Source organism: Arabidopsis lyrata, assembly GCF_000004255.2.
Source record: "Arabidopsis lyrata subsp. lyrata unplaced genomic scaffold ARALYscaffold_4, whole genome shotgun sequence".
NCBI classification, from domain to species: domain Eukaryota; kingdom Viridiplantae; phylum Streptophyta; class Magnoliopsida; order Brassicales; family Brassicaceae; genus Arabidopsis; species Arabidopsis lyrata.
In genome coordinates, this window is record NW_003302552.1 from 12,981,570 (window position 1) to 13,007,438 (window position 25,869).

At 30.3% G+C, this 25,869-nt stretch overlaps 5 protein-coding genes, 1 long non-coding RNA gene and 1 other non-coding gene across 8 annotated transcripts; 5 read left to right on the forward strand and 2 right to left on the reverse strand.

Annotated features, from left to right (window-relative positions):
• Positions 1–1,997: 1,997 nt before the first annotated feature.
• Positions 1,998–3,684, reverse strand: LOC110229337 (agamous-like MADS-box protein AGL80). Of its 2 annotated transcripts, XM_021029206.1 has the most exons (4): positions 2,864–3,684; positions 2,699–2,797; positions 2,505–2,606; positions 1,998–2,235 (listed from the first exon to the last, which is right to left on the reverse strand). In XM_021029206.1, exons 1-4 carry the CDS (start codon positions 3,479–3,481, stop codon positions 2,101–2,103), a joined length of 954 nt encoding a protein of 317 aa, XP_020884865.1. In that variant the 5' UTR covers positions 3,482–3,684; the 3' UTR covers positions 1,998–2,100. The 2 variants fall into 2 exon arrangements, with proteins under 2 accessions (XP_020884865.1, XP_020884864.1); XM_021029205.1 differs by having other exon boundaries at positions 2,699–3,683.
• Positions 3,685–11,652: 7,968 nt separating this feature from the next.
• LOC9317073 (zinc finger protein ZAT12) lies at positions 11,653–12,463 on the forward strand. Its single transcript, XM_002879135.2, has one exon. It carries the CDS (start codon positions 11,831–11,833, stop codon positions 12,299–12,301), a length of 471 nt encoding a protein of 156 aa, XP_002879181.1. The 5' UTR covers positions 11,653–11,830; the 3' UTR covers positions 12,302–12,463.
• A 2,937-nt stretch (positions 12,464–15,400) lies between these two features.
• On the forward strand, positions 15,401–16,599 carry LOC110229415. The gene is made up of 2 exons (XR_002332828.1): positions 15,401–16,242; positions 16,333–16,599. It is a non-coding gene; the product is annotated as an uncharacterized LOC110229415 (long non-coding RNA).
• A 1,829-nt stretch (positions 16,600–18,428) lies between these two features.
• Positions 18,429–19,191, forward strand: LOC9315249 (histone H2B.3). The gene has a single exon (XM_002879136.2). The coding sequence runs from the start codon at positions 18,500–18,502 to the stop codon at positions 18,962–18,964; it is 465 nt and encodes a 154-aa protein (XP_002879182.1). The 5' UTR covers positions 18,429–18,499; the 3' UTR covers positions 18,965–19,191.
• Positions 19,192–23,403: 4,212 nt separating this feature from the next.
• LOC9315250 lies at positions 23,404–24,258 on the forward strand. Its single transcript, XM_002879137.2, has one exon. It carries the CDS (start codon positions 23,710–23,712, stop codon positions 24,052–24,054), a length of 345 nt encoding a protein of 114 aa, XP_002879183.2. The 5' UTR covers positions 23,404–23,709; the 3' UTR covers positions 24,055–24,258.
• Positions 24,101–24,172, forward strand: TRNAC-GCA. The gene has a single exon. It is a non-coding gene; the product is annotated as a tRNA-Cys (tRNA).
• A 213-nt stretch (positions 24,259–24,471) lies between the features above and the next one.
• Positions 24,472–25,060, reverse strand: LOC9315251 (histone H4). Its single transcript, XM_021028871.1, has one exon. It carries the CDS (start codon positions 25,028–25,030, stop codon positions 24,719–24,721), a length of 312 nt encoding a protein of 103 aa, XP_020884530.1. The 5' UTR covers positions 25,031–25,060; the 3' UTR covers positions 24,472–24,718.
• Positions 25,061–25,869: the final 809 nt, after the last annotated feature.

The window sequence follows — 25,869 nt, forward strand, 5'->3', positions numbered from 1 at the left end:
GGTAGGAAAGATTACTCTTGAGGGACAAAAATGGATATGTAAAAACTTATAAATTGCTACGAAAATTGCTCTAGTATTTCTTTCTTCTTAGGAAGATCCCCCTTTACATGGCCATTGGCTTTTATATTTATACATAGAGAAACGACATTAAAATGAGTAATTAAGTACAATTATTCCTTCTTAAATGTGTCCGTTTTGATTCCTTGACTTTAATGCTCAACGTTTGAATTTGAGTTGACTCTGATCTTCGTGGGCCTCGCCTTTTCGGCCCAAGTGTCCTTGAACCGACTTACCCGTGTCTTCTACACCGAACTCATGTCACAGTCCAGTCACTTCGGATTCTCGAAGTGGTGATAACCACTTCGACCGTTCCTTCGGCTCACGGGTCCAATGGGCTTTATCCTCTATGGGCCATTATCTTGACTACGTGGCAATCTTTGGTTGGTCTCGGACTTCTGGTGCGGGATCCGACACCAACATAAATGGTAAAATTTCGTCAATACTTTTTTATCATGTTGAAGCTTTATTCAAGGTTCAAATATTTCACGGGTAAAACATATTCTTATATGAAATAGTCCCAAGTTTGAATAAAACAAAAAAAAATTTGTAAAATGTTTCGTTTTACACAAACGGATCTTGGATCCCGGATAATAATTTTAATCATAATAATTTTACTTAAATCACTTCATCCCGCACATCGTGCGGATTGTTATCTAGTTATCATATAATACAAAAAACGAAGTAGGAGTATTTAAAGATTTTTTCATATTACAAATACTAATTTTGGGTATTCCAAAGCCAGCAAATTTGTTGGGGCAACTAGCCAATGCCTTTCTTCATTTTACTAGACTTGTTATAGCACCATAGTTGGTAGTCTTGAAACTTAATCATTTTTAGATTCAGTTTGCTACCTACAAAAATCAGACCCACCAAACTATTTTCTGTCATAAATTAACCAATGCAATTTTACAAATAAATTAACGTAGACCTAAATTTGTAATTTCAGCACTACATCAAATTACTAATTCAAAAGATTCGAAAAATAAATTCTCTTTTTTTAGGCCGCAAACTCGATCACATAAATTAATCTACTGTGGTACAACTTCTTATTTGTTCATTATCAAATAAGACTAATTAAATAAAAGAGTGTTGCTTTCACATAATTAATGTATACCACAAGCAGCTAATTTCGTATTCTAACCCTAAGGTTATTAGTTTGAAAAAAATCAACAATTAAATTATAAAAAAAGGAAAGGGAAGTTTCTAAAATTGTAATGTAGTGGGAATGTTGTGGGAATGTTAAAATCGCCTGGTGAAGAAAAGTGATAATTATTGATATTGGTTGCCATAATAACGAACTAAAAGTGAACGAATTGGGCAAAGGTCATATGTTGTAATGATGTTGGTGAGTGATATTTCAGTTATGTTCATCATTGGTAAGGGTTAAAAAGACCAAACATATGTCAAAAGATTCGGAAAAGAATTTCTCATTTTTAGGAAAAAGGGACTTCCATGATTTTGTTTCTCAAGTTAGTTATGAAACAATTTTTCCATTTATTAGATATAGTGAATTACTGATCTTTTCAAACATACATTATAGAATTACATGTTTTTGGAAACCAAGTTTAGTAGTTGTTAATACAAATTTCATCTTCAATTCTCGAGATCACCTCTCCAACAATGGTTTCCGATACCGGTAGAGTTCCTATTTGCCGTTGCTAAGATTTCTCTCCTTTTCTAAGTACAATTATGAATATCTCATACTTGTTTACGGAGGGTAGATGACTCCTTTCTTGTACAATAACGATGACTTTATGCAAGATCGGAATCCACCAAATCTTAGAACACACGGTTGATCAAGAGTTCAGCGGTTAACATGCGGAAACGGCGGAACAGAATCAAGAGGGGTTTGAATCCACAAACTCTTAAGACACAAACAAACGAGAATCTATAGAAAACATATTAGTTAGCAAACTAAAACTTGATGAACTAAAAGATAAGACATCAGACTCTACGATTCATCATTAAGAAAATCTTTAAAAATGAAAATGAAAATATAACATCGTTGGCATTGACATCTGCGTTGATGAATGTGCTTTATTACTGGTTGTGATTGTAATAGTTGTTGTCTACAATCCAAGGAAAACTTGTTTTCTCATCATACTTCATCATCTCGTCAATGAATCTTTGTTGCTGGTTCTCATTATGATTTTGATTTGGATAGGAAAAGTCATCCTGAAACACAATCGAATAACAATATTGATGTTTATGTTAAAAATGAGTTTAAAATACATGAATATTAGTCAAAACTACAACTTGATTCATCACGGATTTGTATATATTTTCTTGGTTGTTATTCACAAGAGAATTAAATTTCTTTGATCCCTTGTTTGAAGATATTATATATGTAATGCACATTTTTAGTTAGTTTAGGAGAGTCGGAGACTATAACACACATATCAATTTTGATTTAAAATATATGGATGATGATCAAAAATACAAACCTGATCCATAGCTGGGATATAAACTTCTTGATTGTTATTAGGAAGGAAATTACTTTCAAGAAAATTCACATGTTCTGCTCCTTGGTTTGATGGGGTTATGAACTGCAATTATTTGGTTAGTTGAGAAAAGTATAATATTAGAAAAATCAAATATATATGATTTAAAATATATAGAATAATTACAACATACAAACCTGATTCATAGCTGGACTACAAATGTTTTGTGCGTCACTGAAAAAGAGATTACTTGCTAGATTAACATCCTCTAGTCTATGGTTTGGAGAGACTATGAACTGCAACCCGTTGGTTAGCTGAGGAGAGTTGAAGAGTGGAGAGTTCAGAAATGAGGAGGAACTCACTTCAGGAATAATAGGTGGTGTCATGCCCTCATCCACAACAGTTGTTGCCATGTTTGCAATAGTAGTGGTTGGTGCCATGTTTGCAATAGTAGTGGTTGGTGCCATATCCATTGAAGAAGATTCTCCAATTTCAAAATTTGGATTATTGAGGGTTTCATTTTTATGATGATAAAGATTTCTAAGATATTGATCAATAAACTTACACAAGTCAAGACGATCATTATTAGTCATAACAAAATCTCCCATGTTTCCACTAAGACACTTGAACATGACCTCCTTTAAGCAATTCTCTTTATTATCCACAATCAATTTCTTACTTTGCTTTTCGACTTTTGAGATGTATAGATTGAGAAATTCTTCGTGGTTTACCGATTTAAGTTTCTTCTGGGTCTCCGTTAACATCTTGAGTTTCTTGATAACGTTATCCACCTCTGATTTTGACGGCCACATCTCTGGATTTGAGTTGAATGGATTGTAGATGACCGCACATGCATTGACATCGCATAAAATCTTGAGATCATTGAGTTTCTTCATAAATCCTTCCCTCCTCTGGTTGAATGATCTTTTCCTCATTCTATCATTGGAAATGTAAGTTAGATTTAACTTCTTTCTTGCCATGACTACACTAAATGATTTTTTTCTATGGTTTATGTGTATTATTATTATTTTTACTGTAAAACAAATATTTATATAGTGGTTAAAGGGTCCACATATGTGTTGTCATTTTGCTGGCTATTTGACTACAAATTTTAATACTATGTTAGGATAAATTTTTACTTAATATATCAATTATTGCTTAATTATGCTTTATGATAATTATTAACTTATATGTGAGATGAAAAGTTTTATTTGTTGAAGTTAAATTCAAATTATATTATAAATTTATATATGTTCACATTATTATTTAAAATATGGTGTATTTATCTTTTAAACTAGATCGAAACCCGCGCTACGCTGCAGGGCAAATTTTTAAAAATTTATTTTTGAAGAAGTTGTTTGACATCAAGTAATTTTTAGAGAACAACATGCATGAGGTAAATTTAACAAGTGGTCCGGTACAAAAAAGGAACATTCTATTCCATCGGTTAATCAAAGAAAGGATATGCTCCTACCGTTTTTGTAAATTAATTTGTTTTAATATAAGTATTTATGATAGACATTTAAAAGATTTCTTGGATTTTGTATTTACCTTTGCTCGTATTTCAGTTGTCTATATTTTATATTTTATATATGCATACATAAATAAATAACTTTATATTTGTATTTGTTTGTTTTATTTAATGTTTTTAGTATATGTTTAATTTTTTACAAATGTTAGATTTTTATATTGTGATATGTAATTATTTTTTCAGCCACTACTATACTTTAAAAACCTTAGATTCTTTCTTTTAAATTTATTTATAGTACTCAAGCATAATTTGAATCATACTAAAAATAATTAATATATCTTTTGTTTCTTTAAATAATTATTTTACCATTAGATCACAATAATTAAATATGCAAAGTTTATTTTGTGTGTATTTTGTTCTTTAAAATTTGAACACTATTACATTTTTTAACTTTAAAATAATTTGATTTTTGAATAGATCGGGATAATATTATTAGGGTGGATATTTTAACCGAATTGAACTAAACCAAACCAAACCATAAGTTACATTCAAACCATCGATTATGTTTCTTCTCAATCCGAACTGATAACCCAATGTATTTATTTATTTCATTAATTAATAATATTATAAATACTAATACGTAATCATTTACCAATGTTACACTTGATTTGGAGCTTTAGATTTTTTGTATTTTCTAATTAATTAAATAAAATTAGATTGATTTAGTTTAATTAACTCTAAAAAAGGGAAAAAAAATCTCTATGAGAATATGCAATTTAGATAACCAGTTCATCATTTCTGAGAATCCAAAAATCGTTCTTCTCTTTCGCAATCCACACTTTCTCTTCATCTCTACTCCTACCAATAAATCATCTTCTACCATTAGTAAAGAAAAAAAGTGTTCATCTCTGTATGTTTGTTTCTTCAATCAATCAAATCATGAGGTTTTGAAAATTGGTTTTCCCCCATTAGCATTAAGGTATGAAGTCAAATTTTCTGCAGTCATCATCTGGTATGTTTTGACAATTTCCAAATCAGAAACATGAGATGAATAGAAATGTTTAAATTGTTGATTGATCCTCTTGTCTAATTTTAAATAATTTGGTTGGAGAAGCAGAAGGAATTTGTTTATCATTTTGTGTTGTCTGTTATTGGTTTTGGATAGATTTGGGGATAAATTAAGGAGTTTGGTATAACGGATTTTGTAGATCCATTGGAAGATTTGGTTTGGTGTTTAATTTGATACAAGTGGGCAAACGTTTTAGGTTCTCTCCACTCAATAAATTTCATGGCTTGTGTGAGAAACTCTTGGTTTTTATTTATCAATTATGTGTGTTTTTTAAATATTGAGACATCGATTCGTGTTGTTATCTTGAGAGGAAATATAATCTTCTGATCTAAATACTTGAATCTGGTTTTGTAGAAACCTAAAAGTTTATACTTTTATTGATTTAATCTCTGATTCTGAGCAATAAGTTTATATTTGAGTTTGGTTTGTTTTTCAACGTCTTGGATTTGTATTGTTTAAGGATGGAGGCTTAAGTTCACGTCCACATTTTCTTCCTAAAACACATGAAATGGTAGATGATTTCCTCTTTTGATTCAATTGTTTCTTTGAGTGATAACAACAAAAGTTTCATCGTGAAGAACTCAATGGACTTTTCTAGAGACTTTCTTCCTATATTTTATTATTTTTGAAGCACAAAAAATTTCTCAAGTTTCATTCGTCAGTTTGATACATATATGTAAGTTTTTCTAAATATTTTTTACTCAAATTCAAAATAGTCTTATATGTCTTCTACAACTAATCAAATTGTGTAGCTAATGTGACTTTCTTTTGAATATTACCAATTGAAACAATTTTTACAAAGTTTAATCTATGTTTGAATAATATGAATTACTACGCTCACAAAAATTTTTAAATAATTTGAAACCGCAAATTCATTAAGCACTATATTTGATTTATTTTTTTTATATAAAAAAACGACATTGCTGAAGAATCAAATAAATCCAAGGTAAGAAAAAAAAAACTATAATTACTGGTAGCCAAAACAACAACTTTTTTTCCGTATAGTTTCCATAACCACAAGGAATGCCTTCATTTATCGATATCTATTTTGTTTTTTCTAATATTCTAAAGAAGTTTTTATTATTTATAAAAAAAGAGAATTAGCCTAATATGTCAATGACATATAAACAATAATAGGCACATCAATTTTAAACTATAAGCCCATGATATAAGCTTTAAGAAATAAAGAATGACGTGGAACGAAGGAGTATTATAATTGGCAGAGAATAGCTGAGTTGTATTAATAAAATGTTTTTATTGGGTGTTGATTTTAATTAGGTGTCACTCTCAGAACAGCTGAAAAAGCTGATGTGTCAACGTAGGAGAGATCCCTATTGTTTTTATTGTATTGATTGTGGATGAAAGGAGTGATCCAAGATGGGGTTGGAATACATAATCAACCACCACTAATGAAGAAACATAATATAACTAAACCAACCTTAATGTCCTACGAAGACCACCCTACATAGCCTAATAAATGAGGTTGTTGGCCGAACAACCTCTAGAACTTTCAAGAAAAAGATGGACCGAAGATGGAAATATGGCGGAAGCCTTTACCAACCTTCTAACATGACAGTAGCAGAGAAACAAAGCTAAATAGAAGCATAAACAAGCCTTAGATCGTTCGAAGATTATATTTATCTAAAGAAAGTGAAGGAATGGATAGTTTAAGGACAAAACTTAAATATCCATGCATTTTATATAAAAAGCGCAAAGCGGCGTTTGAAAAGGTCTGGGCATGAACAAAAACCAAAGTGATAAAATTCTCTTCAAGCCGTTCACCACAAAGCAACGAGTCCCTAAGTTTTGCATGTCATCATTTAATAGTGGGAACAAAGCGACACACCATGTAAATTGCATGTCCGGCGAATAAGGAGAAAACACGTGATAACAACTAGTTAATGTGCAACTAAATCTCTCTTATGAACAAGATAAAACGAGAAACTTTTCCTGAAAGATAAGAGCGCTTCACACGTGAGTGTGCGACACATAACTAAAAGTTTCACGCCAAAATGCAACAATTAGAATTACTCAAAATCTAAAATTATAAACAAAACAAATAAATTTTAAAAGTTAAAATAAAAAGTAGAAAGCACACCAAATTATGTTACTAGAATAAAGCAAATTTTGTATAGCAACACTACGAGAGGATGCTAGTTTTGCTCTAGTGGTGAATATGTTTTTTTTTCTTATTTTCAAACCACAAACCTCTCCCCTATCGCAGATATGGAATCTTAAAGGGAATCCTGACTCTCACGCTAGATGCTTTGGTGACGATTCAGATACACGTACCGGGTTTAGCAGGAAGTGTCAATCAGTCCATCATACGAAAAATCTAAAAAATGAAAAAAAAATCATGTGATACATTGCCTTCACCTAATCAAGAAGTGAAATAAAAGTACACGACCAATACACATATACACTTAGGTTATTTTTTTTAGAAAAAAAAAACACAGGACAAAAGAAAACCACGTGGACGGACATCCAGGACATATGGCTGGAGTAGAGTCCCTAGTCTTCCACAAAGATATCTCTCGTGCCTTGATTAGTACATCCACTAAGTAGTAAGTACAATAAGATATCTACTACGTCTGACAGTAGACTTTACAATACTAAAATACCTTATAACGAGCATTCAAGTGTTTTAAGATAAATCTTGCTCTCAAGCGAGTCTAACATTTCTCTGAAAGTATCTTATCACCTCTTCAAATTCTCATATCATTAATGTTCCACCCCTTTCGATGGAGAGTTCTAGCCCCATTTAGGCCAACTCCATCAGTGGAGATACACATTTGGGTTTCTTAATAATAAATTAATAATATTTTAAATATAATTTAGTTATGTATTTAAATTATATTTTAAATAAAAACGTTGCCCGGCATTAAGTAAAGGACATGTGTCCGTAGAGTTCTCATGAAGTTCTAATAGTCTCTTGTTTGAGAACCGTTTGTGTCTCTCTACTGCTTTTATTTTATATTTTATTTTTTAACAAGTGAGATATACTTAGAAACCCACCAATGAAGGTGGTCAGGTGGCCTTATAGATGTTCGCGTACATAATAAAACATATATGTGGCGAGAAACTGAATCGTTAGTTTTAGTGGTTAATAGTATGAATCAAGGATTTAATGCAACTTAAAGTCGAATTAGCAGTTTTGATTGAGCATGTCTAGCTAGTAAACATCTTGGTGGGCTTTAGTTAAATGTGAACGAAATCTTATTAAACTTGGCCTATAGCCCTTCATGCGTTTCCTTTCCTAGACCATTTTCAAGAAAGAGATCCATTTTTAGTTTTTTACGATCTTCTCGGGCTAAATGGAATCAGAGCATTAGAATTCAAAATAAATAAACCGGGCCCATAAATTATTAGTTTTTGAAAACGAAAATACAAAAAAATAATTAAATCAAGGAAAAACAATTGAACAATTAAAACCTACTAATTCCCATGTACATTGACTTTTACTAGCTCAACTAAATGTTAATATATCTGAAACCCCAAGCCAAAGCTTCCTAAACTTGGATTCAAGGCCAGTTCTAACTTCTAATCATGGTTGTTGGCCTTACAATGTTGACGGAAAGCAACAATATGAACATGTAACTAGGGATGAGACACGTCCTTATGAACAATTTAAACATCTATCGACCACCGGTCTATAAAAACGGTTAGAGAGAATCGATTTAATAGTCACACTTGTGTTTTTGATGATGTTGATTTCTTCTTTAATCATTTTACCATAGGTCGACTAATAAACTATGTAGTATCAATTCTCTTATATCTTCTAGGTGAAATTGAGCTAAGCAAAACTGAAATATTTTATTGGACATCTGATTTCGATTTAATTGGTGGTATTCTTCTTTACATCTAACTAACCCAAAAACAATAAAGACACGTACGGCACTAATTCTTTGACTGTAGACGAATTTTGAGTCAAAATAATTAGTTCATTTAAACACAATCTTAAATCTAATTATGTGGGACAAGATTATCCACGTAAGTTATAAAGCGTGAAAGGAATCGTGATTTATTAATTAGGTAAATATTAGACTTTGTAGAGTACATTAGATTTGAGTCTAGACCTTCTTTTCTTTTGGGACAAGATTTGAGTCTAGAATCTTGGAATATGTATTAGTAAACAAAAAAAACTCATGTCATTTTATTTTTTTTGCGAAAGGGCGGCGTGGATCATGGACTTTTTTGTATTTTAATCTTCTTCGATGTTCTCTTATTTTTTCTACCCTTTTCCAAACATATATGAACACTTCAACTTCACGCGCGACTATGTACTTTTCGTGTACGGATTTTTGTTGTTGAAAATTACTTTCATGGTTACTGTTTTTATTAAGAAGCGATTTCACACCTCTCTTTTTTTTAAAAAAATATTACAATATAGATTTTAGACTTTAGATAATAAGGTGCCGATTTGTCCAAAAAAAAGATAATAAGGTGCCGATCTTGCACACATAACCCATATGATCACAACAAAACAAAGGAAGAGTTAGTGTCGAATTAAAGGACTGAAGAAAAATTGAACCAAACGCATCTAAATCAATTAAAGCAAAAAATTAAGTTTCCAATTTTTTGTAATAAGGTGCAAGTCAAATAATATAAAATAATATTATAAACTCAAAATTATATTTTTAATCTTCATGATTTTTTTTAAAAAATAAGCTCATGTTTTCTCCACTCTAACTTAAATATAAAATAAATCACTATTATAGTTTGTACGTAGTTTTTTTGAATAAAAATACTTCTCCACTTGGATTTGAATAGTACATATATTTTCTAAATTAGCAACTTTTAAACACTAAGTCAAACAGATATAAAAAGCTGGTTGTTGAATGATATAGTTGAAGATTTTGTTTTATTATCACTAAAAATAATTTTCCGCACATTCATAAGACTTTAACCCCAAAATAAATCATTCAAACCAGCCACATGACCACCATGTTGGTTAATATATATTGGAAAAAATAAGGCACCGAGCCACTTAATTATAATTATATAAACTGTATATATAACTTGCTTGTCCAATTTCTATACTATTATAGAGTGAAAGGTTTTGGTAGTTTGTAGTGACCGACCATAAAAGCTTTATATATATAGAGAGATAAAAAAAAAAAATTATGCATATGGTTTGTCATTATGTCTACATACATTTGTGAATGATATACTATAAACCAGTATCTTAATTATTTTCTCTTTGGCTTATGGTATCGGTTAACCATCTTCATGTAAATTAAAGTATGAACTCAAAAAGTTTGTTTCGATTCATTAAGAATTAAATCAACACCTAAAACATACAAGATAACACGTAACGTAGTTATCATGCGTGATGTTGAATGAAGATAATCTATATCTTCACGAGGAAACACAAAAAGAAAAGTTGGAAAAAAATAGCGTTTGAGATGCATGCGCGAGAGAGTGCGTGTGGGAATAAAGTGAAACGTTTGATAATAGTAAAACACTCTAGAGCGTCTGACTCACGACTATTTTTCTGCTCGTCGTTTGGTTTGGTATGCGATGACGTTTGTGTGACTCAATCGCAACTTGCCGTACCAAAAGTCTTGCCGTACTTCCTCTTCAATTACTAAAATACCCATTTCCTAATGTCATCTTAATTATCTTTAAAACATTTTAAACATCGGAAGAGTTCTAAACTTTCGGTCCATAATTTATATCGACTACATATCAAAACCATAGTTGTTTTGAGCCACGTTCAAAGCAAATAAGCTAATCCCCTCTGATCCGTCCATAGTTTTTTGCTGCTAAAAATGGAGCATGGGACATGGTCATGGTACCAACTCCATGTGTATCTTTAATTTTTCTTAGTTAATTACCACCATATATTTATTAACTCCATTTTGAAATATTAAAGAAATCATAGTTACTTGTTGACAAAAATATATTTGTATTGATTATGTTGATATATAGATTATATCAATGATAATAATATTTGTGTTGTGGCAAACGCAGTTGTATTACCATTAACATTGGTTGGTACCTACAACATCAAAAATTTATAAAAATATCTTACATTTTTAGTCGTACCGCTTTTTACATGAATTATATTATTTTATAAATTGTTAACGATTTTTAACAATACGCTTTGAATCGGTCAATTGGATTTTTGCTATATTTAACAAGTTTTTATTATATAACTAACTCACAATAAGTGAAAATGATTTATGTCTCTTATATATTATTTAGATATCTTCTAACTTTTATATGGGAGATTTCTTATAATCTTAAATTTCAGTTGCTACAATATTCTTCTATATAGTTATTAATAAAACTCGAATTCGAATATTTGTTTGTTCTCTGCATGATCGGTTGAGTACAATTATTAACTCGTTTAGCTAAAACAATAATGAAAAATTCATCATCTAGTGTATGACAATCTATATAGAGTTTTTATCTTAAGTAAGTTCACTAACTCATGGCCTAATATATTCTGTTTACATGTCTGTCTCGTTTCTAAGAGGTTGAATATGATGATTAATAAGCAATCAAATGAATAGTCAGTTATTATTTTAGTTTTTTGCTATTTTGTATAGAATAACACGAAACTATTATTGAACTAAAAGGTACTTACTTATTCAGCAAGAGGAAAGGGTAAAACTAGAATTTCAGCTCTCCGTATCACAAAAAAAAAAAAGTCAATGCAAAAAGCTAAGCTAAGTTTTCGCTTATATAAACACGATCAAAACTCATTATTCAACAAAGTCTTCGTTTCATTTTTCATTTTTTCATTTTTCATTTCTCAATCAAAACAAAAAAGTAATCAGTCAAATGGAAAGGGGAAGATCAGAGATGGAGATGATAAACAACATGGCAAATTGCTTGATTCTTCTATCAAAGGCTCATCAAAACGACACCAAAAGCCGTGTTTTCGCGTGCAAGACATGCAACAAGGAGTTCCCGTCGTTTCAAGCCTTGGGAGGTCACCGAGCCAGCCACAGGCGATCGGCAGCGCTTGAAGGCCACGCGCCTCCTTCTCCTAAGAGAGTCAAACCGGTGAAACACGAGTGTCCCATATGCGGTGCTGAGTTCGCGGTAGGGCAAGCCTTGGGTGGTCACATGAGGAAGCATAGAGGTGGATCAGGAGGAGGAGTTGGCCGGAGTTTGGCACCGGCTACAGCACCGGTGACGATGAAGAAATCTGGCGGTGGTAATGGAAAGAGGGTTTTGTGTTTGGACTTGAACTTGACGCCTTTAGAAAACGAAGATTTGAAGTTGGAGCTTGGGAGGTTGATTTTCTGATTTTGTTTTTTCATTTTTTGGGGTGTGTAGGGTAAGTTTATTTTATCTCATATTTTTTTAAATTATTTAGGCTTTTTCAGTAATTTTTGTATAAGAACTTTATGGTATATACCGTTTATGTATAGATACAGATATACATCTTATATTGTTCGAGTTATTATATATATATATATATATAAGTCTGTTTCAGTAATAATCATTTTGTTGAATTCTTTTGGCGTCGCATTGATTACGTAGACATATATAATTTGAATTCTGAAAACAGTAGTTTTGAATTTGGATGATACCATAAACAAATGATACACGTACGTACGTGAGGTTCAGATTCTTAGTTTCAGTTTTTCGGTAGTAGAATCATGTTCCATAGATACTTTCGGTTCTATAAACTAATCGGACATCTTTGTCTAGAAATAGGAGTATAAGACATCTTGGTTTTGTTATCTGTCTATAATTAGACATTTTTGTTTTTTTGTCTATAGCTTGCTAAACACTTTTGGTAACGAAAAAAGAAAGTCATTTACTAAAAATTTCGAGATTTCTTTTCGTTTTAGATATGACTTTTTGGTTTAAAGAAAAGACTGATTAGTATTCAAAAGTTAATTATGGTCATCGTCATATAGAACTGAAATATCCACATATAAAATAAATCCCAATTGAAATGAGCCGATGGTGATAAACATTTATGTGTACGGAAAGACATGATATATAAGAATAAGCAAGTAATTATAAGTTCAGTGGTTTTAGTCATGTGGATTTAGACCAGAGATTGCAGATTATATATAGTCATGTTATAGTCATTTGGTAGACTTATTCTTCTAGCCACTACAAAACCCTTTTGCAGATTTCAAGTATTTATAAGGAGGATGAATATATCTGTGATGAGACGCATCACTTCAATATTTTTGGCATGATCGGACCAATTACAGACGCGATTTTATCAGTAGAGTTTCCTAGAAATTTTCATAGATAAACCAAGTAATTCAAGCATAAGCAATATCAATATAGGTAACATCCTAGCTAGATATATAGGCGATAATAAATTGTTTGGAGGTATATATAAGAAGCTATTAGGTTTAGACGACTTACGGCTTCTTTGATAGATAACTAAATTCCCAAAATTGGCAAAAAAACGTAGTGGCAAAATGTCATTAGGTTTTGTGTTTTCCTTGAGGGATTTAAACAAATAATATGATATCAAGTAAATTCAGGTATTAGTAGTAATATATTTTTAGAAATTACACGTGAGAAATCCATGTTGTGAAGTTACAAATTTGCTAAAATATTTTGGTAACAAAAAAAGAACGTCATATATATACTATAAATTTCAAGATTTCTTTTCATTTTCGTTATGACTTTTAGGTTCAAAAAGAAGACTGATTAGTATAGTAGAAAAGGTATGTCATGGTCATGGAAAACAAAAGATCCACATAATTAAAACTAAATCTCAATTAAATGAGTCGTTGGTGATAAAACATATGTGTACCGAAAGACATGATAAGAAGAAGCAAAAGATTGTAGTTTAGTGGTTATAGTCACGTAGTTTAGTGGTTATTGTCATAAAATTGATTGGTGGATTAGTTTAGGCTTCTTCGATCTAGATCTCCGGTTATAGAAATAAATATATAATGACGATAAAAATTGTGTGATGAGAAAATAGCTACCATTTTGTTGAACCAATTGGAATAAATTATTTTATTAGATTAGTTTCCGAGAAGTTTTCGTAGAGAAACCAAGTTTCAACCTAAGCAATCTCAATGATATATATATAGCTTCCTAGGTGGATATATAGGCGATGATTCATGTGAGCAGTGAATAAATTGTTTGGAACGTTGACGTTAATATGTTCAATCTCCATTCTCAACGTTACTGACTCTTCTCGAGAGATTAGCGGTATCTAATAATCTTAGACGTTTTAAAAAAACAAAAAAAAAATCTTAGACGTTTTTATTTGATGTTGGGTTTCTAATTTTTGTTTTGGTTATGTTTCAAAGTTGTACTTGATGCTATTTTACATTTACCTAATAAAATTTATAATCTAAAAAGACTTTGTTGAACTTACTCAATCAAAAATCCTTATAGTAAATACAGTCTTTACAAATTCAGGTATATAGTTATTTAATTTATTTATAAATTATGTTTAAAGTGGTTAGTTTATCTTTGGCCTTGTAATTGAATTTCGAAATATAAGTTCTTCAAACACTAAGAGCTTGAATAGTTTCGACTTGTGACAGATGCTATATAGACTAAGTACTAGCTTGTGGACTACATCGTTTATATTATCATTCACAACATAAATTTTATATGTAATTAAACTATGCAAGAAATAAAAAAAATCTTATATAAGAAAACAAAGATATATCGTAAAGCCCAAACTGAAAAAGGACTTCTGAGTTTGTAAAGATAAGACCTATTAGAAAGTTATGGAAGCAATTGATAATGAGATATAACGATAATTCTTTGATGAATGCGTCCGGTCCAATATAGATTTTTAAACTGAATAGTCTTCAACCGATTTTCAGAACAATCATTTTCACCTTAGTCACTAATGGCGCCGGTCTCATGTCAACTAAATTAATGGTTGGAAACGATTACCTAAATATGTTTTGGGAATCCGATCTAATTAACTAGATATGTTTTAATTTGTGATGTATGAGTTTTTGAGCTTTCTTGGTGAAGAAGATGGTAATGATGTATCATGTATGAATTTATGTCATTATCTTCTTATTTTTTTTTAATAAATAAGTATTAGTTTCTTCGGCTAAATTAGTCATACACAAGAGATCGATCATCAAGCTTGTAAGGTCAACTGCTAGTTGAATCGGTGATTCAGAGTTATTCACAATAGCCGCCTCCAGGCCCTCCACTAGCTAGTATTCAACAAATCTATAAAATCATATTACCAAATTATGAGGTATTCAACAAAAAAAAAAAGCATTATAACATAAATCCAAAATTTCCCGAAAGTTGGTAGAAACTAGAGAGTAAACTTCACTGGAGAAGCTATGAACTTTTGCCTCCAGACTTTGTTCTTTTATACTCGATATATGCTTCACTAATAACCAAAATAAGCACGCTTATTACATTGAATTCAGTCCAGAGTTTAATTTTAACTAGAAACAAAGTCATGGTATTTTTTGGTAGCCGAGACTAGGATTCGGCCCAATATCAACTTGATGGATTGCTTTTTCAACGAGTCAGTTCAAGATAGGATTAGTCAGACTTGTATGTGATGTCGGATGGTTGTGTTGGTATGGCCCTTGCAAAGCAATTTGAAGATTGTTCTCTCCAATCCGATGTCGACTTAGATGTACTTAGTAAAAAAAGAAAAAGTAAGGAATACATACAGCCAGAAACTAAGAACTTGTGGGTAATGGTAGTGAAAGGATTAACAATTGTGTAGCCATTAACTAATTCAGAGAGAAAGAGTTTCTAAACTAATGTTGCAGCATGTCGCTCAAGACTAAAGGCTTATCTTGCGGAAGGAAGATGCTTTGTTTAGGTAGATGCGGTTACTAAGAAAAACATGTAACTTAGTTAAGCTAGATTAAGGGTTTGAGGTATATTATTTTTCACCTTAATTCAAAGATTGTGATGTGTCAAGTCATGAATGTGGGAACATGCCGTTCTTTTCTTATAGGTACAGTTGGCAACAAGTCCATTGCTTTTTTTTTTTTTTTTTTTTATTGCTCTTATTAAATCGTGTTATATGAATTGTTAAAATCTCGTATATGTTCGAATTTGTTACCGACAAGAAGTATGCAATAGAATTCGACTTTGGCTTTTGTATTAAGGATCATCACACACAGATTTTTTGATGTCTTTATGATTAGATCAAACAGCGTGCGAAAGAGGAGGAACTAAGCACCGACTCCGATGATAAAAAGAGCACCGGATCTGAGACGATGGCAAACAAATCTCCGATATCCAGTCTAAAAATAAAGGTTATTCTATAGAGATCTCCAGTTTTGTTATGTTTATGTTGATTGTAGTTGCTTAATCTGTTTTGATGTCTTTATGATTTGATCAACCAGCGTGCGAAGGAGGAGGAACTGAGCACCGACTCCGGATCTGAGATTCTCACCATAGAGTATGAGAAACTGAGCCTAACCAGCTCAATCAAGAGTGAATCTGACAAGGTAGGTGGTACGTCTGCGACTATTAGTAAGTCTGCGACTTTGAATGAAATTATTCGGTTTTTTATGTTTTTTATTTTGGGAATAAGACTATAATTTAACCAAATAAAAATTCTTTGGTTATTTTGGCTATGGAGACCAAAGGTATGCGCTCTTTTAGCCTCATTCTCGTAACTTTTTTAGCATGAATTATTGTTAAGCTCGCATGTTAGGCTTGCTTAAAAACATGACATTTGAGATAGTAACAATTTTAGTAAATTTGTTCATAAAACGCACAACTTCTCATAGTCACTGTCACATCGATCTGGTGCCGAACAAGGTCTATATCAACTTTGATCTTTTTTTAGTTTTAGTCGCAACGACTGTTTCAATTTTGGATGAAGGCAAACTATCAATCGCTAAAAAAATCAGCGACGTCTTTTCCGGAACGAGCGACTGTGATTCTCATCTTCAGCAATATTCATATATAAACTAGGTGAATATGTTCATTGTTCATATTGTTATAAAAAATATTTTAAGAAATCATGTTCATTGTTCATATTGTTATAAAAATATTTTAAGAAATCATGTTCATCGTTCATATTGTTAATTTTTGTTCATTTTGTGTGTTATTATATAGTTAGTAAAATTAAATACATCTTATGTAGTTACAATTTTTATAATTAGATTCATTTTTGATTCGAAATAACAATATATACTTTTTTATCTATAAATATGATTATTTATATACCTAATTAATTAAGATCCTAATATTTTTTTCAATATCATGAATACATACAACAACAATATATGCTATTTTAATAATTATGTCACTTGTGTAATTTGATATTTGCCTAACTTTATTATAAACAGATAATTCTGTATTTTATGTACTATCATGATCTAGTACTTCAGCCACATCGTGATAAACTCATGATTTAATACTGGAATGCCATAATTTGAACAAGTATAACTAACTACTTATTTGCTTCAAGAGTTTTCATATACGAAGAAGAAAAACAAAGCAAAAAATAGAAGAGATATTTAACTTAACACTTTTAGATCTATGCCTTTGCATATAGTCATATAAGAAAGAGTTTCGTGTCCTGAATTCTTTGGTATGTCTAACGTTTTAAAGATTCATTACTTGAAAAATACTTGCATGTCAATATTATCGACAAACGTCATATATAAACCATCAAACATAGTTATGAGAAATGACTCAAAGAATTACTAAACTAATAAAAAATTAAATAACAAATAGTTAAACTGCTAAGTAAGTAAATTTTTAGCTATTATCGAGTAATGATCATTGATAAAAAAAAATTCTAAAATAAAAAGTGTAGAATGAAAGTAATGCTTGACATATTAACATAATTTTGTATTTTTTTTTTTTGAAGAAATTAATTAAGAGTAGAGTGATAGAGGATTTAATGTAACGGAGGACTTTTGATTTTTCTCATTTACTTTTGTTAATTTTAATTTAAATAATTTAAAATTACACATCTTTTTATGTGTGATGATGTAGCATTCATATGAAGAGAGTTGGTCAACTTTCATCGTTATATTATCATCCAAATTTAAATCCGATATAATTTGTATTATTTAAAACTACAGTTTCTACTGTAATAATATTTACCAATAAGTTTTAATATTTTTCTAATTAAAATTCTTATTATAGCCAAAATCTCAAATTTCACAACTATAAATCTATAATCTCTAGCCGTCGTTACCAATCGTATAAAAAACTTAGTACCATTACCTTTGTTATTATGTTTTTTCCATTATTAAGTAAATAAAATCAGTATTCTTAACATAACTCCACGTCAGCAATCTAACGCCTTCTCAACTTAAAAGAAAAACACTTATCTATCATCACCTCTCAACCGTTGATTAAGATATTTAATATCCTCAATCCAACAAACAAAAAATCTCCACGTCATCAATCCTCGTCAAGTCATATCCTCCAATCAAATCCATTACTTCCCTTCTTATTTCTTAATATCTTTCACCGCTTCTTCATCATCTTCATCATCACCAATCACAAAAACCCAAAGGCAAAAACTTTCCCGAGAAAAACTCAAAAATGGCACCAAAAGCCGGAAAGAAACCAGCAGAGAAGAAACTCTCCGCGGCAGAGAAAGCTCCAGCAGTAGAAGAAGAGAAAGTAGCCGAAAAAGCACCAGCAGAGAAGAAACCAAAAGCCGGAAAAAAGCTACCAAAAGAAGCCGTCACCGGAGGAGTCGACAAGAAGAAGAAACGAGTCAAGAAAAGCACAGAAACATACAAGATCTATATCTTCAAGGTGTTGAAACAAGTTCATCCAGATATTGGAATCTCAAGCAAAGCTATGGGGATTATGAACAGTTTTATCAATGATATATTCGAGAAACTTGCGCAAGAAGCTTCGAAATTAGCTAGGTATAATAAGAAACCTACGATTACTTCTAGGGAGATTCAGACAGCTGTTAGACTTGTTTTGCCTGGTGAACTTGCTAAGCATGCTGTTTCTGAAGGAACTAAAGCTGTTACTAAGTTTACTAGCTCTTAGGGTTTGTGGGTTTTGTGTTTAGGTTTCAGATCTTGGTTTCTTTTGGTATGTAATCTGATGGGTTTATGTTCTTTTTTGTTTAGTTTATATTAATGTCTCTTTTGAAGTAAGATTATGAATGTTGATCTCTGTATTTTGTGTTTAATGACTTTGAATATTGTCAAACTTGGTTTGGTGTTCTACAAGAAGTTTGATTTTTTATGGATGGTTATGGAAATTTATGGATTTTTTTGTATGATTTTGTATGATGAAGTTCTGATTTTACTAGATTGAATTGTTGTTATTTAATGTGAAAAACTCATGTTTGGTTACTTACGAGTTGTGAACTACTCTTGAGCTTGATTTTTGGACTTTCATGCTAGTGATTCAAAGCGTCAAACCCTTGTGTGGATTTTGGCAGTTTCTTGTGAAGTGTTTTTAGAGTATTGCATCATTTTTATACCTTGAATACAATGCCGAAACCTCCCTTTCCCAGGTTATTTGAGAGGGAGAAGTTGTGAGCAAGGCTTCCCAGACTATAGGGGAAGGAAGTAACCTAGTTCAACAAGATACCACTCTGATGTAAAGATCATGGCCATCGTCTGCATAAGTCCGGTGCAGATCCATTCACCCTTGGCATTGCTACAGCCCTAAAATGTACATATATGACAACTTCATATTCCTCAACAACAAGAACCCTATTTTTGAATAGGATGGCATTTTCATCTTCACTTGACATCCAACAGACCAACACTATATGTCTCCATGTGTGGCTTGTTCCCTCTGATACACTTACTTTTATCTCTTTGCTTGGTGAATTTATTTTGATAGATTAGGTAAGAGTTGACTCTTGTATTGAATGTTTATTTTCTGTTTTGTGATAAATGCATGTTAGATGTTAATAATTTTCTGAATTGGAATTATCTATATGTTTTATAAATTTTAAAATGTTAATAATTTTAATTTTAATATTATAATTTTTTAAAAAAAATCTTAAAAGGACTCCACTTTGAATTCTTCCATATGAGTATGAAAATTTTAAAATCTCATACACAAACTCTTATCCTAAATATTAATATATTTTATATTAAAACAAATGGTAAGAACGCATGAGGGGTTCTTACTATTGGAGATGGTCTTAGAAGGTGTGAATGGTGACATATGTTAAGATTGATTTAATTTGAATGATAGATGCAACTTATAGTTAACTCAACAATGTTATTAGTTATGAACCAAATTAATTAATAATAGTTTCAATAATAATATATTATTACAACTCTATAAGTAAATTATAACTAATGTAATATTTGAAGAAAACAAAGATATTCGTGCAAAAATAAAGAAAAAAGCTATAAAATAAGCAAAACATAAGAAAATTTTAAGTTACATATAATAGAACCTAAACAGGCAAATTTGAGCAATTAAATTAAAAAGAATGATTAATTACCAATTACACTAAAATAACATAGCAATACGAAAAATTATCAGTTTGGATATCTTTTTTTATGTTAACAAGCTCATGGACTGTATGTAAGATTATTCAACGAATTTTCCGTGGAATATTTCCATTCATTAAATTCTAATAATTGCTCCGGACTTGTTAATCTATATATATAATGGGAGAGTCTTCTCTCCATCTACGCTATCCACATCATCATCCACCTAAGCATGCATCTAAATAAAAATTTAAAAATATAATCTATTTAAAATGTTCATTCAATACATACTTAATTTTATTTATTGTTATTTATGATTATAAATACTTAAGTTGAATACAAATAAATATATAGTGAATTAGTGATGAATCTTATGACATATTACTAATTAAAATAATAGTTGATTAGTTTATAAATGACAGTAAACTAAATGTCAAAATATAGCTAAATAGTATCGTGTACAATAATTGAAAACAAAATTAAAATATAATATAATTATGTATACTTTTAATTTTTTTAGCTTATCATAAATATAATATAAAATTTTATATAAGTAAATGTATAAATGCATTTGATAGTAATACAAACATTATGCACTTATTTTAAAAATAAAAGTATGCATTATAAAAATATAAAAAGATTATTTTAAAAATATCGAAAAGAATAGAAAGAGCACAATTGCAACATTGGATTGAATAAGATAGAAATAAAAAAATATAAAAAAATAATAGAATATGAAAATATCGGAACTAAGTGACAAAAAAAAAGAACAAAGTGACAAAATTAGTCTCAGAAAGCTAAATTCCTAAAGAGAAAGCCAATATATAAAATAATATATAATATATCTTTTATTTTTGCTTCTAAATAAAATAGATATAAATTTGGAAAAAATAAAACACATTTAAAATTTCACACTTGAGTTTCTAGAATTATAGAGAACATGTTATGCATAAGAATTCATGTACTAAAAAGAGAATATATATAATGAACAGTCATAGAATTCATGTATCCTATGACTCATAGGATACGAAGTCAAATACAAAAAAAAAACGTTTAATATATGTAATATATTATAAATAGACATGTAAATATATACAATTATCACTTATAAGATTCTATTATATTTATATAACCGTTTTTTTATCAATAGAATATCATATAGTTTTCAAATAGTATTGCAATAAAAAAATATTTAAAATAATATTATTTACAAAAACAATTGAGTATATATTACTAAAACCACGCAACGCATGGGTCCATTTCTAGTTAGTCTATGTTTAAAAAATTTAAATTCAACTTAGTCCACTTCTAAGACTAATCATGATTAATCTCACTTGTGAAACAAAAGTTAAGTAGTGTTATATTACTTGAAGTAAGTATTATGATTGTTAGAAGGTGTGAATGATGACATGTGTTAGGATTGATTTAACTGGAATTATAAATGTAAAACATGGTTCACTTAACAATGTTATTAATTATGAACCAATTTTAAATTTTAAAATAAATTTAAGTTTTGAGTTTAGTTGAGTTATGGCTAATTTATGATAAACTAAAACTTAACTCAAAAACATTGAAAAAAAATATAAAGAGTTATGATGTGTTAAGTTGATTGATTTATTTAGACTTTTTATATATAAAAAAGGTTTCCTAAAGAAGAGTAAGGGCTTTGTTTGTTCCTATGTCTCTATTTCTGGTCTTTTATTTGTCTTGATTTTTTGGTGGGTGATATATTTCCTTTTTATCACTTTGTTTTACTAATCTGTGTCTATTGTAAAGGTTTAGTGTTGGTACCTATGGTACCGTTTTAAGATATATAATCTTTTCAGTGAAAAAGAAAGAAAGAAAGTAAGTGGTGTTATAGTCTATCACCAACTGACTAACCTATTTATTACTACCATATACACTTGATTTAGTCAAAGCCACAAACTTTAAAATCTCATGACTCATTCTCAACCTTTTAGGTCCTATCATATAATCTCTATCATTAGAAACTAGATTACTTCACCGTGGACATTTCTCAGAAAAATTGGTAAAACACCTTCACTTCAACTATTTCGGTGAATTTCAAAAACATGTAAAAAAAAAATCCTAACTTTTTTGTGGGTTTTTAAACCCTAACATTTTAAAAAATGGTAAAATAACCACTAATCTTATTAATAAACCAAATAAATTCCAGATAAACTATTATATTAAAACAAAAACAAATAGATAAAACAACTTAATTTGTAATTTATTTTTTCAAATTCTAGTTTACAAATTTCAATTCCAAAATTGAGTTTTTTACGAAATAAAAATAAATCAGTTTTGTTGTCATTAAAACTAGTTATGTAAACTATAAAAATGTATAGATTAGCCCATTCGGTTCATTTTTTGTTCGAATTTGTTCTAACTTTTCAAGTTTTGAATTTAAAATGGGCCAAAATTATTAACATATTTTTTTCTAAAATAGTGTGATCCGACCAAATAATATTAATTAACAAAATCATATTCAGCTTGGTATAAAAGTTTCTATATCCCTCTTACTATTTCAAAATTAGTTTAGTTTCACGTTGATAAATTTATATAACCCAACCGAATTAATCTTGATTAATTGTTATTTTCAATTATTATATAAAATTAATTAAAAAAATCATATATAACATAAAATACTTACTTTTATCCAAAATTGAATGAAACCTAAACTCCACCCGAAATAAATTTTGGATATATTTTGGATAACAATAAATATGAAACCGATTGTTGAGTTAGTAAATTTAAATTGTTTATATAACTAAAATTCTAATGGTAATGAAATCGTTTTACTGTATCTCAACTAGATTTGAAATAACAATTTTATATATAAAAAGTACATGAAAACTAAAAAACTTCAATTCGGAGAAAATTGAAAAATAGAGTTTACTAAAAAAGAATCTTAAACCAAATTATATTTATTTATTTAAACTTTAGCATAATGGTTTGTTTGATTTTAAACTGATTTTATTGATATTAAGTGAGTGTTATTTTACCATTTTTTAAAAGGTGCGGTTTAAAACTCATAAAAAAGTTAAAGATTTTTAACATGTTTTTGGAAAAGGTAAAAGTTTTTTAACCCATTTTTCTCTAGTTAGTTAGTGTTTAATCATTAAAACTCGGTCACTGTAGCTTTAATTAAATTTGTAATAATTTAGATTAATAAAAAGGGCAATCGTAAATTTAAAGAGTTCGTGAAAACGTGTAAGAGCCCTCTCTCCCACTCTTCTTCTCGTCACATTGTATTATCCCAAAAACTCACTCAAAATCTTTTTAACTTCACACACAAAACTAAAACACTTCTATAATTTAATTCTTTCAATGGAACCAATTCTTGAAAAAATCTCAACTCCTTGGCAAGTTCTTGTTCAAACAGCAACATGGACAATACTCCTAATGATCACAGTGTCTTTGGCTTCATTTGCTCCAGAAATGGCGTTTGTGTCGAAAATAAAATCATCTTCCGATGGGTTCGTTAGGATTCCGATGGATTTATCGGGAGAAATGTTGATCTTACCGTCGGAGATGGTGAAGAACTCATCTTTAGACGTTTTTATACCGACGATATTCGCAGGTGTTATGGTCATTGCTTCTGTTTCTTTATTACGATCATGTCTTGGTATTGAAGGTGTTGTAGTAGAAGAAATCGAAGAACAACAATGTTGATAACATTTGCATAATAACAATTTAATTGTAATGGATTTATCAATAAGGGTCCTTAGCTCAGTGGTAGAGCAATTGACTGCAGATCAATAGGTCACCGGTTCGAATCCGGTAGGGCCCTTTCTTTTTTTCTTTTACAAACCATTTTGTTATTTATACTAACCGTTGATATTATTTGATCTGACGGTGCTAAATGTATCGCTACAAATATTTGTTGGATCGATGACGTGGCATTAGATTTATTAGTATTTATCTATTGGAGTATACAAGTTGCACAAATGACAAAACTGTGTATAATTTTCAAAGAAAAATTCTTACATTAGGGAACTACAAAAATGATATTTTGCAAAAAACTAACAACACAATCTTTAAATTTTCTTTTTTAAGTTTAAGTTCATAGATATATTATAAGCCTATAAGTTTATGAATCTTATATATTAATCTCCAAACTTCAAAATACTCACATTTAGTCCATATTCGATCTTCATCACCCCCATTCATAATCCTTTACCATAATAATCATAAATTTAAAATACTTTTAGAGTAATTAGAGTAAATGGTACTATGATTAACCAAAATTAAGACCCGATTACAATACTGCAATTAACCAAACCCTAAAATTTCTTGATCGCAAGACTTAAATCATTATCAAGAACATCAGTTCTGTTCAACCACCAAATCCATAAAGAGTTCTTCCTTGTCTCTTCAAAGCATAAACAACATCCATTGCAGTCACTGTCTTCCTCCTCGCATGCTCTGTATAAGTAACAGCATCTCTAATCACATTCTCGAGAAAGATCTTCAACACACCTCTCGTTTCTTCATAGATCAATCCACTGATTCTCTTCACACCTCCTCTTCGAGCAAGACGACGAATCGCTGGCTTTGTGATTCCTTGAATGTTGTCACGAAGAACTTTTCTGTGTCTCTTCGCTCCTCCTTTGCCTAATCCTTTGCCTCCTTTTCCTCTTCCTGACATTTTTTCTCGAGATTGTTGTTTTCTGATGAGTAGAGAAATTTGATTGATTTATAAAGAAGATGATTTGTGTCGTAAAATGAATCGTGACCGTTCATTTTAATTTTTGATCGAACGGTTTAGATGACGATCCGCGAGAAAGGTTTAGAATAGATATCGATCGTTGATTTTTAATTAATCAACGGTGAGAGATTGGTTTCTTAAGTGATCACGGATCGTGTAGTTTTTGTTTTTGTTTTTTCTCGCTTTTTATTATCGGTTTTCTTTTTCTCCATCTCTGAACCAGTGGGTTAACCGGGCCGGTTAACGATGTTGGGTATCTAGAATGCAACCGATGTCGTTTTGTAGTGCCGAAAACAGAGTCGTTATAAGGTCGTTGAGCTTTTTTATAGTTCTTCTTAATTCTTTGTTTTCTATTTCTAAGCTCTTTCTCTAATCTGTAACATAAAGACACCACTGATGGTGAATTGTGAGATATTGATCTTGCGGAGATGTACATTGAGATCGCGTCGATCTTGAAAAACTCGTAACAATCGTCTGTTCTTGAATGAATCTTCAAACGAATACAATGAGTGATCGGTAACTTCTTTGATCTATTTCGACATAGAATTATCAAGAAATTGAAAAACTTTCCCAGCCAAATTGAGATCAAAACAAAGAACGTATTTGGGAGAGATATTACCACAATCTTGAAGCAACTTGGAACCAGTAGATTTCTTCTTGAATATCATTCAATACTAAGCTCATTAAAGATAAAAACTATGCCCTTCTCCAATGGTTTTGTTTCTGACAAAGTCAATTTAGACAAGCATAATCAATTTTATAATTAAAAAATGATGTTG